Source organism: Mus musculus, chromosome 4 (genome assembly GCF_000001635.26).
Source record: "Mus musculus strain C57BL/6J chromosome 4, GRCm38.p6 C57BL/6J".
NCBI lineage: Eukaryota > Metazoa > Chordata > Mammalia > Rodentia > Muridae > Mus > Mus musculus.
Window position 1 is genome coordinate 82378127 of NC_000070.6, and position 19509 is coordinate 82397635.

At 39.9% G+C, this 19509-nt stretch overlaps 1 protein-coding gene across 10 annotated transcripts in view; it reads right to left on the reverse strand.

Annotated features, from left to right (window-relative positions):
* The window catches only part of Nfib (nuclear factor I/B), a 216579-nt gene that overhangs the window by 87954 nt on the left and 109116 nt on the right, over window positions 1–19509 (reverse strand). For all 10 annotated transcript variants that reach the window (XM_006537654.3, NM_008687.6, NM_001286131.1 and 7 more), the window contains exon 3: window positions 5482–5535. In XM_006537654.3, the coding sequence (XP_006537717.1) occupies window positions 5482–5535 (54 nt within the window). The remainder of the gene's footprint in view (window positions 1–5481; window positions 5536–19509) is intronic.

Sequence of the window (19509 nt, forward strand, 5' to 3'; positions counted from 1 at the left end):
TAAAGTCTTGCCAGGGGAAAAGTTGCCCAATCCCCAAAGAGAGATGATAGGACCTATTCTCATGACAATAGCAAGAGCTATGCAATAAAGTCAGTGTCCCTGACTTTCAATGCCAAAAGACATGCAACAGACTCACCATCTAAAAACTCCAATTCTAGCCGATCGTGAACCTGAAAGCATTCACTTCTTTTGCCTCCATTATAAAACCCACCCCAGCCTTGCCTGGTCTACTCTCCCACTCTACCTCACTTCCTTGTCCCTGTATCTTTACTCTGCTTTTGATATCCAGGAAGTACAGAACAAAAAAATACCTATTTATTTCCAGATCGAACAGCTCTTTCTATGCGAAGTTTTCTCCACCAGTCAAGCTGGAGAAAGAGCATAACTTAAAACAAAGAAATCAACTACACTCATTTTTATGAAACACGTGCAATTATCCAGGTATTCTGTGCAGATAGCCGAGTTACTAAGAAGTTGGCTGAACCCTACAGTCTCCTCATGACCTCAAGATGATTGAAAAGGACAGAAGTTGATTCAGGAGAGAAACGTCAATTTATGTCTTATGTTCTTCCCACCCTTCATGCTCCCCACAATGGGCAGAAATGCTGTTCTACAACTTTGAACTAAAACAATTCAGTTGAAGCAGTAAACAAAATGTAATCCTCAGTATATATAAAATACTGTATACACTTACCGACAAAACTTGGGAAGAATGAGAATTAAGTGAAATTCATATTTTTTTTAAATGTCTACAGTATGTAGCCTAGTATCTGGCACAAAATAGATGCTGATGAAGTATCTACCAGATGGAATTTTTCCTTATGGCCAGTTCAGAAATTCTTGAGTTGCTAAGGATACTCACTCAGTGTGGAATGATATATATTCCCAAATTCCCAAGGGAAGATGAAGGCTTCCACTCCTTGTTTTAGCCCACTCAAACCAAGAACCTCATTGTTGAGAGTGTAATATTTAATCCTGAACTTGATAGCTGGTGGTAACTGATATTATTTGTGCCTGATAAAATAAGTGATTGAGTGAATGTAGAACCAGAGAGAGCTCTCCTTCTCTTGGGGTCTCATGGGATAGCTCTAAATTATCTTTCTTTTAGAAAATTAACTATTACAAGCAACCAGACCAACTTCATAGTATAGGCTTGGCTTGGTGCCAACTGCTGTGCACACCAACTTTTGAAGAGTGGGTTACGTCTGAAAGCCCAGAATGTAGCCTATAAAACTTAGTAGTTGGGGGCTAGACCTTTTTTGGGATTTTTCAGAATATATTGTGAATAAACACTTCCCTCATCTGCTTGTTCTTTGTCCTCAATCCTGAACTACTTTTAAATATGTAAAGACTTTATTAAGTGTCATGTTTCCAAATAAGTGAGAAGAAAATGAAATATGTTTCTGAAGCAAATCCAAGAAAAAAAAATCCTTTGATTTTTGACTGGCACAGATCTAATTTTTAAATTACTTAAAAGCTTTCCCTATCTTCAGGTATTAACTGCTGCTAACTGTTCATTTCAGGGTCTTTCTCGCTATTCTTTTGTGAACAGAAAGCTTGTTTATAGCTTGTTGAACATTACACTATACCAAAGTTTAATGCTATTCATCAGTATTATTAAACAATATATTTTCACCCATTTAAAAGACTTGACTGGCAGAAATAAATGAGGATATGAAAACGAATAAGTATGAACTTTTAAACAGTGCATTCTAATTTTAATCAAAGGAAGGCTCCTTTTTCTTAGGTAGTGGGAGTCTAAAAAACGATCTGTTCATGAGAATAGCAAAGAGAAGTGCTTTAGGATCTCAACAGCTATTAGAGAGTGTTGTGTACACTCCAAAATCCAAGGCTTAAAACACAGAGTGAAAGGTTAGGGGAACATGGGCCCCAGTGATCCCAGAAGGTGCCTAGTATCAATTCAGATGCTGAGCTATCTTCTCAGGCAGTACTAAATGGTTCTTGTAAGATTTGTGGCTCTCCTGTAATGACTTCAATGGGGGGAATCTACAAAATACCTTTGGGGAATGAACAACTTGCAAATTTGTATGACTCAAACAATTTCTTACACGAAAGCATTCACAACTCCATTACTGCAGCTGACAGAGATTCTTCATGTGATTTAATTAGTCATGTCTATCCTTGCTATGGAGAAGAGATTCAAGGTGGCTGACTTAAGGTCACACAAGATATGGCTCCAAGGCTCATATAATGATATAATGTCAACACACATGAAATATCAACACACACATAAACATACACACACATACACACACCAACAAAGTACACACTCTGGCAAAAAAGAAAGGCTATTAAACTGTACACCCATTCATTCCAAAATAGAAAATTCTGGCTAATGAAATGTGAAACACTTTAAAAAGTTACATCTGAAAATTTAGGATTCAACATTTCTTTACTGCTCTACCAACCAAGGATTCCACCAAACTGCAGCCTTCTTGAACTACAAACTGACACATCAACTTGGAACAAAGCCCAAATTAATCTTCCAGATTCCTGTTTTCTCTTGATTTCCTCCCACCCTGAAGTAAGCAGGTGATTCAGTTGGGAAAGCTAAAAGACCACAGAGCAAGGAATATAGCTACAAAGCAACCTGTCAAGGTACATAGTCCAGTGTGAAGGACACCAGGGTTAGCAAGAGTGGAAAGGGGGATGGGGGGAAGGCAGGGATGAAGAACAAAGTATAATGACATGTGTGAAACTGCCCTAATAAAACCAATTAGTTGTATATTAACTATTTTTTTAGAAAGTAAATATTTAAAAATACTGTATATTACAAAACAGAAGTTCAGAATCAGGAAGGTAGTAGAACCTCTGTCAGATAGCCAAGCAGAGTGGAGAAGGCGGCAGACGGTCAACAGATACATGAGAGCACTGAGTGGGAGACCACCTTCATGTCAATGGTCAGGAACAGATTCCATGAGCTGCTGTGACACCTTTTTCTAAGTTGCTGGGAACCACGCACTGTCATAAACAGTGGCTAACCCTATGATTTCCATATCTCTTAGTGGAAATCCTGCAGCAACACACAGGCAATGGAAGCCACCACCTGCAGAAGCCCAGCTTCTCGTGGAAGCAAGGGGATGATCAGTATCCACGAATGTGGCGCTAGTCGGAATTTTCCAATAAACAGACTTCTTGCACCTCCTGAGATGTTAAATCTCTGTGTGAAGATTTTATAGTTCAACCAAGTTCAGACAGAACTAAGAAAAGAAGACAGTTAGTGTCCTAGGACAGTTCTGAGCCACCAATGCCTAGGTTGCTGATAAGGTTTATTCTGGCTGACTACAAGACAAGAACTTTGATAAATTCAGGTCTCTTGTATTTAAAGTTGAAAACTATTACTTACTTCCAAAAGCCTGGTTTATTTCAAAATATTGCAGAATGTATTTTTGCTCTTATCAAGAACTTAATTCTTATAATGTTAAGAAATGTCATTTCAAAACAAAATGAAAATTCCTTACTAAGATCTATAATAATATGCATATGATGATATGCAAAAAGCATGCTAAATGATGGATGTTCCTTAATGGTCAAAGAAAATTCCAATTTTAATTTAAACTAGTTCAATTGTATTCTAACATCTTAACTTTTGACAGTTATCAAAATTAAATTTCCCCCAAGGAAACATAAAAGTGGGAGAAAATAATGTGTTCTACCTAGTTTCAATTTGCTTTACAAAAGCAGAAAATTTAGGAGACTATGTGGTATGCAGCAAAAGTAAAATTTAACCAACCTTCTAGACAAATACTAAAAATGCAATCCTGCCATTACATAAGCACACAAAGGTCACCTGCCTGGCTCTGCCCAGCTCCAGCAAACAACATTTGGGTGAACTTCTGCGCATGCTCAGAGCAAACAACACTTGGGTGAGACTCTGCACATGCTCAGAAAAGCACTTCTTATTCACTACTTCATTAATTCCAATCAAGTTGTTCAGATGCAAATAGCACAGCCTTTGTTTAGTCTGGCTTTTAAGGCTTACCAGCCCTTTTCTCCTGAAGATATTTTCCTCCCTTTCCTTTCCTTTCCTTTCCTTTCCTTTCCTTTCCTTTCCTTTCCTTTCCTTTCCTTTCCTTTCCTTCCTTTCTTTTTTTGTAAACTGTGTAGAGGGTTTTAAAGTTTTTTTTTTTAATTTAAATATTTTATGCTCTGCTCACAGTTTGTAGCATTAGAAAGTTTACCAACTAAAATCAATTCAGTGTAAATTTAAAATATACTAGTGCTTTTTATTGTCGGAGAATATAATGTGTATTAGATTAATACGTTTACCTTTGGAGTATATAACATTGAATTAGTATTTTCATCATCAGAGTATACAATATTTTCTAAACAATATAATTTTAAGAAGAATATTACTTAAAGTGTATGTAGAAAAGTAAATTTTCTAAGAAAAACATGGATGTAAGTTTCAAAAGGAAGAAATTTTTTTGGATTTTGGATTTTACTGAAAATATGTATAGCCATGTCTCTCTAGTAATATTATGAGCAAATAGTCTATTTTCCTGACATTTGGGAATACTTGAGGTATTTCAACTTTTTATTAGCCAGGCATCAGGATTTCGAAGCAATTGAGGGCCTGAGAAACTTCAGTTCTGACTTTTTGCACTGTGTGGTTTATTCTAATGAAATGGCAGGTGAGGGGTTTTTTTGGAGAGACTGAGGGGAGGTGTGGCTATTTGGGGTTTATTGTGTTTTGCTTTTTTCTGTTTTGTTTTGTTAAGAATATCTTTAGAACATTCTTTTAACAAAATCACAGATACAATTAAAATTTTATGATAATGGAAATTTGAAATTATTCTTTATGCTAATTTTACATGATTTTCTCATGGAAAACAAAAAAACAAAAACAAAAACAAAAAACTTCTTATAAATCCAAAGTCGCATGCTGCATGTTGAGAGAGTGGAACTCCCCAGTATAGCTAAAATGCATGCAGTCAGGCTCAGGTCTGAAACTAAAGACCAGACGCACCTTACACTGAAGACCGGGAATCAAAAGTCCTGCAAAAACCACTTTATAAAAACATAACCATTCAGTAGAAACTTTCTTAAAACATAGTGGGTAAACTATAAAAGAACAGAAATTACCAGATTTTTGTTTGGGGGTACTCTGGGGGCAGGGAATGTTTATTTTAAAAATGATTAAAAGGTGTTTAGCTTTTCAAATGCCTAAAACATAAAGCTAAGCATGTGTTTGAATCAGTTTCTAAGGATACAATAAATAAATAAATAAACAAATAAATAAACAAATAAATAAGATCTCGCGGCTCAGGTGAACAAAGATGGCTGCGGTGAGAAGCCGTTCCCGCTGTTGCAGAGGCCTCCACACAATCACATCTTGTCCCAATCCGACTGCCTGCCAGAACAAGACAGGCAGCTGACCAATTATGGCTGTTGATCTATACAGGGCCCCTTTGTTCTCCAACAATGTCAGGGTGCACACGTCCGGGGACACATATTTACCTGGAGGATTCTTGGCAGGATCACTGTGGCTTGGACTTCCTGATTGTCCAGAATCTGTAAAGAAATCACAGAATATGTTTTCTTTTTAATTTGTTATGAAAGAATTTCACAATACTTAGTAGAACTTTAAAAAAATTTTTTTAAGGTACAACAATGAGGTGAAGTGTTTAAATAAAGTATACTTTCCCAAGCTGTTCCATAGGAACATTTTATTCACCAACCTAGATAAATGTCTATACATATTTCTTCTCAAAGGGAACAATTACTGGCCCATAATGCTTTGAGGGTGGAGGAAGGTTTTCCTGCAATGAGAGGTCTGGCCACAAAGCCACTAAAACCGTTTGAAGGTTAGGCAAATAGCAAGGCCAGATAGTAGAAATCTGAAATAAAGCAGATACTGTCCCTTAAAAGATACAATCTAAAAATAATTAAGAATGCTTTTAAAAAAACCCAAGACTATGCATTTCTTCAGAGAGTAAAAGACAGAGAAACAAGAGCCGTCTCGTCTGGGTTTTCACAGGCAGGTTCAGCTATCCACTCCAGTAATCCCCCAACCTACTGGATCCCGGCCCAGTTCTGCCTGCATCCCATAATAGCAATCGATTTGCAAACACCAGGAAAAGCATAAATTACTAGGTAGAAAACCAACATGGCTTTGCGGAGAGCAAATTGTTGGATCAATTTAATCTCCATCTGCGAGATACAGGCAGGCTCTTAGATAAGGTGGAAGGGACGGCCACCTTCATTTCAGAGCAGCTCTGTCCTATGTCATTCCTTACCAACACCACAGAAAGGGCTCAGAGGACAGGCACTGTCAGCCAGTGTGCCTGCCCTAACCCATTTACGGTACTGTGTTTGGCTTGATCCTCTACCTCCATGAACCCTCTGCATTTATCTGCGTCATCTGGCCTGGGTTCTTACACACTTACTGGCAGAGAGTTGCTATGAAATCTTTTATTGGCTCTAGCACATAGGTTTTGTCTCCATAGCTACACCACACTAGGAAAGAAGGGGCAGAGAGCCTGTCTACCTCTTTGTCTTCCTGGGGCCGTTCATGGCGTGAACACACTAGGCTTGCAGTATATGCCAGAGAAATGGATGGCACAGATTCAGCAGCCTTCACTGCTTGCCTACAAAAAGGCAATTTTGAGCACAATAGTGAATCTCAACAAAACGTGGTACTGGTGGTGTCACCAACTGCTATAAACTCATAAGTCTCTTCCTCAAAACCTTGCCCTTATACTTGAAGCAAGGAAGGGATTAAATTAAGCAGAAAAGCAGACTCCTTTTGTTGTTGATCAAGCTACGTGGTTATGCCAGGAAAGTGGTTAACATACTACAACTGCTCTTCAATCCTAAAGGTCGGAACACCCTGCTAGTCTATGCCTGTATAAAACTTGGTTATTCATTTCTGCCTTTGACTCCTGCTTCCTAGGTCAGACTTAATGGTGAAGAAGAATATAATCCCTCTATCCTATTTCCCTTTTTTCCCTTTGCTCTACAGTAAATTTCATGAAAACAGCACGGTTATTTTTGTGATTCTCACAATGACCTTCACCATGATTCTTACTTCACAAAATGGAGGAAAAGAAACTGGAAAGATCTGACTGCACTGGCTAGCTTCTCCTGCAGCCAGAAGCCAGTTCTCTTCTCCAAGATCTTTTCTCTTACTTTTTTTTTGTGGAATTGAGGCAAGACTGACATTTATAAATTAAGAGAAGAGTGTTGTTGCTGTTATTATTGTTGCTGTTGTTGCTGCTGCTGCTGTTATTGTTGTTGTTGTTGTTGTTGTTGTTCCTTTCAAAGAGAAGGCCACACTGGCCACTTTTCAAACTAAGAGTGTAACAATTGCAATGAAGTGTTAAAACTGTTTCGTTTTGTTACTGCCCCTGCTGTTTCAGCTTTGAGCTCACCTCTTGTCTAGTACATAGGTTACCTAAGAGTTTACCTTTCCAAGGGAGTCTAACCTGTTGAGATTCCTACTTACAGGGTCAGACTCAGAGGCCAGACTCTCCATAGTTTTTCGATTTCCTCTCTGGAGCTCCTTAACACGTACAAACTGTCCAACAAGAGACTCTAGAAACAGCAAGAAGGGAAAAGACTGCAGCTGTCCTACGCAGGTGAGTGGCAGGGCAGCCTCACACTAGAAGCCATGGACTTTAAACAGGAGCCTTATCATGTTTGGCTACAATGTCTGCAAAATGTCACCCCTCACCTTCATTGCCTCTACTGCTAAACTTCTGTCCAGTAGAATAAAGACCAGTGTCTCTTCCCCGAGAATCTGCTTATTTGCCAGGGTGCATCCTTCATGTCCACAGTGTCACACGCCCCACTGGGGCAGCCTTTCTCACCCTGCCCCTCCCCTTCTTATGTGTGTTAAAAGTTACATTCTCCTCTCATTTCCAAAAGCTGTACATCTGTGTCTTCAAGAAAAAAAATCACTATTCACTCTAGAAAACAAAACAAAACAAAACCACTATTTGCTTAGAAAAAAATCACTATGGACACCATAAGATTTGGGAGAAAGCTGAATAATTTTGTCACAAGCTTGCTTTCTACAATGAACTGGTGCTTGCTGCCCCTTGCCCCCAGTAACAGGTTTTCTTTCATACTACAAAATATGTACCACCTCATGAAGCCAAATAGCAAATACTGTGCCCCCAAAAGACAGATAAGGGTCCCAGAGAGGGCAAGTGACACCCTTACTTTTCATACTATGAACTCTAACACTGCAGTCCCCTCTGATGTCACCTCAGATCAGTCACTTAATTCCAACTGCAGGAGAGGGAAGTAACCAGGGAGCCATAGTTGGCAGAGAACCCAAGAATGAACTGTTATTGTGGTTGACTTCAGAGAAGGAATTTTTCAGACCACATCTAAAACCCCCGCAAATCACCACCCAGGTCAAATTACTCCAGTCTCAAAAGTTTCATTAACCACTTCCATCTCTCTCTCTCTCTCTCTCTCTCTCTCTCTCTCTCTCTCTCTCTCTCTCTCTCTCTGTGTGTGTGTGTGTGTGTGTGTGTGTGTGTGTGTGTGTGTGTGTGTGTGTATGTGTGTGTGTGTGTGTGTGTGTGTAAGGGAGGTTATGCTATACTGAATACTAGCTCTGTTCCTCTCGAGTCATGTGATCCTGTACAAAATCGGTTAGCTTGTAGAACCTTGCCCCTTAATCATAAAAACTGCAATAATATGATCTACCTCAAAATCTCTGGAAAGATTGTGCCATACCAAGCATGGAGCCCTACCTAGTTCAGCTACATCCTACACCATCAATACGCAAGAGATATTATTAACAAAATGGGCACATTAAAATGTGCAAGATTTTAAGTGGACTAACCCTCAGAAAGAAAAAGAAAAAAGGAGGAAGCTAAGTTATCTCCACAGTGATGTAGCACCTAGAATTATCTATGCTGGGTCTGTGCCCCCATGCCAAAGTGTCCTAGTCAGTACCTTTGTCCCTGGCCCCTGAGGTGGCAGGTGGTGTCATAGCCCTGCCCTGAGCTCTTGGGAGAGACCATGCTCTAGATGGAGATACAAGAAGCTGACAAAATTACCTTCCTGGAGGCTTAAGCTGTTAAGGAACAAGGATGGCAGGAATAGGGTTAGGAGCTGCCCAGAGCACTGTTTTGAGTCCAGTAAGATTTTGTTGCCACGACAAAGAAAATGGTGAACCTAGAAGCTGGCCAACCAGTCTCCCCACTTTCTCCCCACCTTTTATTCTCTACTTCTTGATATGACTCTATATTTTCTATATTTCTTCTCCTTTGGGCTTGATGCAACATAATTTTTGAGGCAAAATCGACCTAGTATGACTTCCTTCTGAAATTCTCTAGGAGTCTTCCAGATGGATCTCACAGTCCAGCTGAAAGGACCCTTCTGCCTCAGCCTCCTTGGTGTCAGGGATTCCAAGTGTGTACAGGCCACCCAGCTCTCTCTGCTCACAAGTATGAATCTAAACATGCTGCTTATTCTTTTGGGAAGAAGGCAACTGAAATGAGGAGATCTCTAGACTGTGGTTTTAACCGTGGCCACTCCTGTCCCTTGGGTTAAAGACTGGAGCTCCTTCATGGCCTACACAGCCACGAGCCAGAGCTTTTGCTCCCTGGTGAAAGGCAGCCTGACTACTCTTGCTCCTCTAACACGAGCTCGCCTAAGGAAGTGATTTACTGTTCTAAAACACTTGTGCTAAGTGGTGCCCATGTGCCATATTTAGACACCTTGCTTCTTACAGTCTGATGCAACCTTGAAATTGCACAAAGCCAAGTGATCCTACAGCAGATTAAATGTTTCTGGGAACCTAACCTGATCTTCCCCCAACTTCCCTTCTCACTGCCATTTATCAGCACATCCCAAGTCATTTGAAGAATTAAAAAAAATATATCAAAACAAAAGCATGTCTTCAATATCTGTTGAAATTTTTGTTACTATCATCTGAAGCTTGTTCACTACTGGATATGCTAAAGAGAAGTGGTTCTGAGTCAAATTTATGGTCCATCCCCACCACCAAGCTACAAAAATGTCTTTTAGATAACCTGGTCAGAGTCTGGTAAAAGTTAGGCCAATATAGTTATGGTGATAGTCAATAATGACCTGAGAAATGATTTTCACCAAGTAGTAACTTCCTGGCATGACTAACTGCTACTCTCTGTGGTGGGCAGATCACTAAGGACCATGGCTCTTAAACAACAGTAAGGAAGAATCCAAGAGCACCTTCGAATCAGAAGCTCGGCAGTGTTTGACACACAGTAATGCTTGGTGTATTTCTATTCAGTTCATAATGACCTACAAACATTCATCTATTTATCTGTTTATTTAGTGTGTGTGCATGAGGTCAAACGACATGCACATGTGCGTAGGTCAGAGACTATCTTTTGTAGAGTCAGGATTTCCCCTATTATAGGAGTTCTGGGGTTTGAACTCAGGTCGCCAGGTTTGTGCCACAAGTAAGTACTTTTATCCCCTGAGACATCTTGCCAGCACTAAATATTGTGTTGTTTGAAGAAAAGAATATATGTATCATATTTCTCCTTAAAGCTCTGAAGTGACCCAATGTGCTAGGGATACACAGAATAAGTCCTTGGGGATGGAGGAATGGGAAGGGCAGATAGGGAGCATCAAGTCACAGTCACATAGGAAGGCAGGGCTACTAGAGGGACAGTGACAGACCACTCAGAAAGCAGGAAGGGAGAGCTGTGAATGTTTTCACCATAAAAAAATGCAAACTAGGGAAGAGACATGTCAAAACTGAGTTAAATGTTACAAAATGGATACATGTGGTGACATATTCTTAGTACACCCCCACAAATACATAAAACTCATACATTTGTGTATACTAGCTTCCACATTAATTTCAACTAAAAGATTAATTCACTTCAATAAAAGTAAGGATACATTAAAAAAAAAAATAGCAGCTTGATTCTCCTTAGGGAAAGGGACCAAGGTCACATCACAAAAAAAAACCTAACTCTTGGAGGAGTATCATAAGAACTCTCCACCCAGGAGTTGGTAGGGTACTTTAAACCCAGCACTCAGGAGGCAGAGGCAGGCAGATCTCTGTGTTCAAGTCAGCCTGGTTTATAGAGCGAGTTCCAGGACACCCAGAGCTACACAGAGAAACCCTGTCGCAAATATAAATAGAGATGGTGTGACAGGACCTGAGTGTGCCGATATACATATAGTAACTACTTTACTCTGCTTCAGAGATAGTCTTTATAAAACTCCAAGCTGACTGTGCTAAACCTTCGTGTTCCCCGTAACTACAAAAGAGTTCCAAAGGTTTTAATATACATCATGGCACCTTGACTTGACCTCTGCTAATACTGAGACGTGTGTCCCCTGCTCATGCTCATGTCCCCCTGCATTTGACGTGTGAGCCTGAACCTATGATGTCACTCACCCCTTTGCTAATTCTGACATCCTCATGATCAGCCATCCTTTTTGAGCATCTGATCAATGTTTGGCTTATTTGTTGCCTGATCTCTCAATGTTTGGGCAAATATCGATAATGCTTAGTGAAACCCAATGCCCAGAGGACAGATGGAGTGTGACAGACATATAGATGTGTGTCGCAGGCCATTCCATGCTGACAGAACATTACCTAAGGTTGAAGGGAGAGAGACACAGAAACCATTCCCACAACTCCAGATCAGGTAACAGTACAGTTTCTAGATGGGACAATTGAGTAGAGAAGCAGGGAGGAGTCCCATGAGCACTTCTATCAATAATTCTTATTGGCTCTCACCAACAATGGGAAACAAGGATGGGTTGGAATCCGAAAGCAAGAATGGGAGCCAGGGAAAGCCTGGACCTAAATACTCCCAAGAAATTTTCCAGGAACTCCTTTATTCTTAGGCTAGGGCACCACCTAGAAAAAACAAACAAACAAACAAAAGCCTGTTCTTGGGTGTGGTGTCACATGTTTGTAAATCCCCCATCCCAGACAAAGATAAGACACACAGCCTGCCTGTACTACAGAACAAGTTCAAGGCCAGCCTGGGATGAGCACCAAGGTCCTGTCAGAGAGAATGAGAAAGAGGCATACAAACATGCATACAGGCAAATGCTCATATGCATAAAATACAATAAATAACTCATCTATTTTTTAAAAAATTAAAAAGAATGAAAAACAAGAATGTAGAGAGTGGATTTGAGAAGGACAACTTCAATTTAAGGTCATTTTGGCAAAAAGAGGAGACAGACCAAGCGAGGTAAATTATGGGCACTCTTCCGGCTCTAAAATTATATGATTCTACAACAATATAGCTTTTATATTGAGCGATATCAGAAAAGTAAATGAAACCCAAACTTTAACCTGTTAACTTACAGATAGCTTCCAGCTAGAACTAAAATTAGTCATTGCATGATAAAGGCCCCTTTATCATAGCCCTTTGCTTTAAGCAGGTGAAGGGAAAAAAAAGTCCATTGTCAGCCATAGAATACCAGGGAATTTCATAGGGATCTGAGACCATAGGGGTCTCTTCTCTTTAAAATATCGCTCATTATAAACACTTATATATGAGATATATATTGTGGCTGTTTTCCAGGACAAGAAGAGAACTGTCCTGAGAACAAAGCCCCTGGTCATCTTGCCCCACCCCTAAGTCTGTGGTGACTCCAGAAGACTGACTCCCGGGAAGGCTGACAGTAAATTGGCTTTACATAATCACAGTCTCCATTATATAACATGGGCCAGGAATCTTTTGCCCTCTAGCACAGTTAAAACACTCTTCAGTTTTAGAGGACAGCTGTTTTGTTAGCAGAGGTGGTACACAACTATGACTTTACAATATTTTCTTTCCCTCTTATTAAATGTTTGTTAAAGCAATGCAAAGATACTTGCATAAACAGAGTGTTTTCCCACTTCTAAAATCCTCATGGATATGGGGGGAATCTGTCTTTCTCCCTTCCCCTTTTAGGTCTCCCTTTAGGCTTCTGTCTCTCTATCTCACCTCCCCGCTGCCAGGAAACCCCCTCCCTGTCTCTTCCCAAAGGGACATTCCATTTGAAGTTCAAACCCCTCTCTCCCCAGGTCTCTCTCTATCTCATCGCCATATCACATTTTCTATTAGGAGTCCCATCACTGCACAATTTAGCTGACAATCTATACTACGCTAGCACTGCTGCTTTGTGATAGAATTCTCGACATGCTCTTGCTGAATCTGTACCTCTTCCCCGAAGCCCAGTTTTGAGCAAATGGGATATCAAATAACTCCACATACTTCTGGCAGAACTGAGAAAGTATTTGTGGAAGATGGCTTCCTCCACACATTAAAACAGACTTTTCAACCAGCATCGCTGCACTTTTGAAGGCCTGCACTCTTGGCATCTCCTTGCTTTGGTGGAATATTGACTCTGAGGATATAATTCAGCAAACTGTATAGTTTAAAAAGAAGTTACCGTGCAAAGGATCCTTATGGGCAAAGTAACTTCGTTAACAAAAGAAAGCTACAGAGCAGACTGGTAATACACTCTTATTTCTGCTCCCTCACACACTGTGCTAATTCTGTTCTTCAACTTTCTTATAAAGGACTACTTTTTTTGCTTAACAGGGAGATTAGGTTCAAAGCCTCACATCCCAAGGATTAGAAGGAGGATTTGTTTGAGCCCCAGACTGAAATTTGTCCACATGGAATTAGCCAAAATCTCAGAGTGCTGAAACTTAAGGGAGAAACATCACAGGAACGTTGGAGAACAAAGTAGGCATGCCTACCAAAGGAGCCAGGGCACAGGGACCAAGCTGTAGCACTGCATAGCCATCACCAGACTCCAAAGGGACCAGGACAATAAATAAAACCCCATCTCTGCACTATGCTTAAGTCCAGTGTCGTCTGCTGATACAGAGGGATACTGAGGAAGCCAGGGGTGCCACCAGGATCACCTGGGCTTCTGTCTTCATGGCCTTTAATGTATAGAATTTGAAGACGCCATTCCGGTCATTGTCAAGATTGCTAACTTTCTACAGTGTGTTTTCAATTAAGTAAATAAAATGTGGTAATTAAATCAAGATTGCATAATATGTTTTTGATTTGTAATCTCATTTAAATTAATTAACTGACTCAATCCTTGTTTAGTTTTTAAACTGGCCTAGTTATGGAAAGAGTCCCCGGGAGCAAATCCAGTTTTCTATCTTTAAAAACAAGACAGAGCAATCTGGCATGCTTAAAAATCAAGTGGAACTCACCAGCATACTGTAAACATAAGGGTAAGAGTGTTAGCTCTAAGGGGGAGGAGCTCTACGGCATGATGTTGATGAAAAAAAAAAAGTTCTCACACTGGAGAGAAATAAACTAAAACATTATTTATTCAAAACATTTCTTTCCCAATTTTATGAAGATTGCATGTTTGTTGGGAGCAAAACATTTCCAGCTGTATTTTAAGTTTCTGAAGAGAGCTGTACAATTTATAATCTTTCATAAATGCTGCCCATATCTCACAATACTCCACGAACACACCACTGTGTACTTCAAGGAACAATTCGCCAGTGCCACTTGCCACGGAAAAATAGTGACGTCCCTTAAAGAAGCCTGGCCAGATCCAGGAGGGTCCGGGCTGAGATGGCGATGCTCGCTTCCATCTGGGAGAGATTTTGGCTTTCTGAGATACTACATAATACATTCTCTCCCACTTGGTAGCCAAGAAGCTTGCACTCTGAGAAACGTATGTGGAGCAAGCTGGAAATGAAAAGCAGACTCAAAAGCAAAATCAGGGAGGGGAATTTAAAACTCAATGCAGACATTCAATAGAAAGAAATCAATGTTTACGTTCTTGGTCTGATATTCTGTTAAAAGGAGCTTGTGGGAAGAGAAACGCTCCATTCTTTGGAACCCTTCAGTATTAGTTCCCTGCCTGGCAGAGACTTTCACGCCTGTTCCAGCGTGTCCCCAGTTTTGCCTCCATCGGCCCTTCGGTGCTGTGCCATTTCGTGTATTTTCACCAAACTTGATTTTTTTTAATCTAGGTTAAAGTCAAACCAACACACTACTTTCTAATGTTTTACCTGTGATCTTTGTTCCCCAGGCAGAACATGTTCCCCCACACTGACCTGAGTCTGGACTCCTGCCTTCCTCAGCCATCTGTACTCTGACCCCCAGCAAACCTCTGCAGGCCAGAATCAGCTTTAATCTCTCCCACTCAGTTACAGCTGTATAAATGGCCAGCAGTGGTTCACACCAGTAAATTCAGGACTTGGGAGACGGAGCCAGGAAGACTGTTGAAGAGTGTGAAGCCAGCTTGGGCTTTTCATAGTGAGTTCGAGGCCAGCCTGAGATGCAATACAAGACATTACCTCGAGAATAAAAAAGTCAGATTAAAGGAAAAAAAAAAAAAAAAACAAAACTCACCAGATAAGAAAGAGATAGAGGTTTAGTCTGAACTGACTAAATTCCAAATGTGGTGAAGTGGGGGACTGGAATGGCACTTCATGGTCCTGAACACTGACGGTGAGAAACCACAACAGTCTTAAAAATGGACATTGCATTTTAATTACTATTGCTCCACCCAATAAACCCTCCTCGATAAGTATTGCTGTTTTCCCTCCAGAGTCCTGACAATGGTAATGAACCACTGGGTCAGTACCCATCTGTTTGCTTTGTTTTAAACTCGTAGGATCAAGACCCATCTGAGTGTTATTTGCAGCTGATCATAACTCTCAGCACACAGTAGGTGCTCACTTAAGTCTAAATGAACAGCTACAATTCTCTTGGAAGCAACATGGTAGCTAGAAACACTTGAACAGTTTGAATCTTAATTACAGAGGTGGTAATAACAATCATAAATTTGGGTTGTTTTGGTTACCCACATACATTTTCATCTTTAAGTGTCTGAAACTTCTTGACAAATAAGATGTAGCAGTTAGTTCAGTCAATGATTCCAAAGTCCCATTTTTACCTTTTTCAGTGCTTATCATAGAAATGTTCTCTAAAATATTCTTTACTTGAATAAAAATGTCTCCTTTATGTTAAGCCTAAAAATCAGAAGGGCCTGGAGACCCAACCATTAATCCCAGCACAGAGGCAGCTACAGGCAGGGCTCTAAGCAGAAAGCCAATCAGGACTGTACTCTGAGACCCGGTCTTCAAAACAAAGTTTGGCAAAGTCATTTAAATGTTTATGTTTAAAACATTATATGAGCTTACAGGAGAAAAATAAAAGATAGGCTTTTATATCACATATTGGTTATGTGTGATTAACTATCGAGCTATCTTTACTTTTTATTACATCATGGAACTTAAATCATTGATGTTATGGAATATCTCTAAATAATCTGAAGGTCTCATCAGTGACTTTAACAAGAGTAAGTAAGATGAGGAAGAACAGACTCCTACAAAGGGAAAAGGCGGTCCTGTCAGCTGTCCATCAACGGCTGCTGTTTCTGACACATCCTTATCATAGTAATAGAACCAAAGAAGTCACTTGGGCAACAGGAAATTCACTGATTGTGGCAGATATTGGCTTAAATGTTCCCACAGTTCCTTGATAAGTGGTTCAAAGAACTTCTGTCCCCAAGTTTTCGGTGCAGAACCTAATTTACCACGAAAGCTGAGTGTACAGCATAGCTTGGAACTAATGTGATTTTTAACAGTACAAAACACAGGAAGGAGAGAGAGTAACTTCCTTTTGCAAACCAAGGCTGCACAAGAGGAAAGCCACTCAGTTATATTGATAAAATAATTTAAAAAACAGCTTACCTAAGTTTTTCTTTATTTTTAGAGGAAGATCAAGATTATTCTACTGAAAAAAAATGTTTGAAAGAACTATAAAAGGTTTACAATCTAAAGTCACAGCATAAGCTTACAATCTACAACCTTCATGAACTGAAACATGAAAATTCATTGCAATTATGAAATAATTAGTGTTTTGAATGATAACTTTAGGGAAATGGTTTCAATAAAGTTAATCAATATAAGTCAGAGTAAGGCTGGGCGTGGTGGCACACACCTTTAATCCCAGCACTAGGGAGGCAGAGGCAGGCAGATTTCTGAGTTCAAGGCCAGCCTGGTCTACAAAGTGAGTTCCAGAACAGCCAGGGCTATACAGAGAAACCCTGTCTCGAAATACAAAAACAAAAACAAAAAAAAAGTAAGTCAGAGTAACTATGATGCCACTTAGAATATTCAAATAATTATTATCATAAAAATAAGAAAGAAAGAAAGAAAGAAAGAAAGAAAGAAAGAAAGAAAGAAAGGAGGAAAGGAAGAAAGAAAGAAAGAAAGAAAGGAGAGGGGGAGGGGGAGGGGAGGGGAGAGGGAGGGGGAGGGGGAAAGGAAAGGAAAGGAAAGGAAAGGAAAGGAAAGGAAAGGAAAGGAAAGGAAAGGAAAGGAAAGGAAAGGAAAGGAAAGGAAAGGAAAGGAAAGGAAAGGAATGACTGCCCCCATTCCACCCTAAGCATGATTCTTATACACCAAGGCCTTTCTTGCTACATATTGATATATAACGATAATAACATAATTAAGTTTTCAAAATCAAGCTCAAAAGACAGTCTTCTAGGACATCTTTTGATAGCTCCAACCATCAATTTCCACTTATTCTTTCTTCTCTTTACCAGGATACAAGCTTTCTCTCCAGTGTAACAAAGTCTTCTTTCTTGAATGCTGTTCCCCCCACACAAGGCTGTATGTCTTTGAGCTGGAAAAATTAGGAGCTTGATGGATTTTTATATAATGCTATGCAGCTGCATTTTCATGTCCTTATACTTCACTGAGTCATTTGACACTCTCACCATAACCAAGTTTTCTTTTTATGTCTGTCTGGATTAGTTTTTTTTGGTTTTTTTTTTTTTGTTGTTGTTGTTGTTTTGTTTTGTTTTTTTTTTTTTGGGGGGGGGGTCAACTTGACAAAAGACATGGCTTTGGGAAGAGGGAATCTCAACTGAGAAAATGTCCCAACCAGACTGGCCTGTAGGCAAACCCACAGTGCAGGGCGGTTTTTATTTATTTATTTATTTATTTATTTTTTGGTTGGTTGGTTTTTTGGTTTGTTTTTTTTTTCTTTATGATTGATTTGGGAGGGACCAGCCCATAGTGGGTAGTGCCACTCTTGGATTGGCAGTCCTGGGCATTATTAAGAAAGCAGGCTGAGCAAGCAACACTCCTCTATGGCATCTGGCCCAGCTCCTGCCTCTGGGTACCTGGCTTGGGTTCCTGACCTGAATTCTCTCAGTGATGGACGTTATTTGGAAGTAAGGGGACATAAACCCTTTCCTCTCCAAGTGGCTTTCACTCATAGTGTTTTATCACAACAACAGAAACCTAATAAGACAATGTCTCATTTGTCCACTATCACGCGAGTTTGTTATGTGTTTGTCAGTTACCTTTGAACAGCATGTGGAGATTTTATCCATTGAAAACTCATGTTTATTAGGAGCTGGAGACACAGCTCAGCAACTAAGAACATTTGCTACTTTTGCACAGGACCCAAGTTAGCATCTCAGCACCCACATCAGCTGATCCACAATCCCTTGTCAGCCCCAGGCAAGCTAGTTCTCTCTCTCTGACTCTGTCAGTGCCTGCACTCATTTGTGCACAGACCCTCACCAGCACCAGACACAAATGAACGCATAAGCACAAAGTAAAATAAGTATTTTTAAAGAAACACTATGTTCATTAAGCTATTTTAAATTTGATTCTGAGAATTATTTTAATCAGTCCCTGCATTGTATGGCAAAACTTATAAATTTAAGGAAAATATATTTATTGAAAAAAAAAAAGAAAATGGGAGTAGAGTCTCAGCAGACAGAAAATGGCCTTGGAGAACATTTGGCAACAGCATCTACTTCTTGCTTTTCTCATTCCCCTGTTTATGCAAGTGAGATAGTTACAGGGCAGTCAGTATTCCCTTGGCCCAGGGGCAAGGCTAACAGCTCAGTTAAAGGATGGGCGGTTCCCCTCTGCTATTTCACAAACAGGCTTGCATTGATTGACTTTTTCCTCTCTGTTTACCTGGATTAGTTTTTGGCTGAACATTCATTAGGGTTAAGGCACAACAAGAGGTGATGAGGTTGTCTCAAGGTCATTATTCCTCCCAGAAGGCTTCCAGGGACATATCTAAGTGCAATGTCGCTCTTTTGCTTAGGACAAAATGAAAAGTAGAAACTCACCCAAGAATTTTGAAACTACAATTAAATATTTTTTTAAAAAAACATGTGTGTATACTTTACCTAAGTTCACATTGTTTCCCGTTAGAAGTCAAAAAGCAGAGCCCCTGTGGACTTGGAACTTCTATATTTGGAAGAGGTTTCCTTTGCTGGGGACCAATATCATACCCAAGCCTCTATGGACACTAGATACTTGAACCAAGAGCATAAAGATCCGTTATCTTTAACCATAATAAAACAAACAATAGTGTTAAGATGCTGTAGTTAATTGTGTCTACTCCCCAGGGAGGTCAGCCACTAGAGTTGCTTCAAATCCAACGGGGAACTTAAAGGTAATTTTACTCCCCATTTTCCTAGTTCCACTAAAACATAAAAATCAGCCCAAAATTCATTATATTCATTCTGCAACTATAGAGTCTACAGTAAAACTGCAAG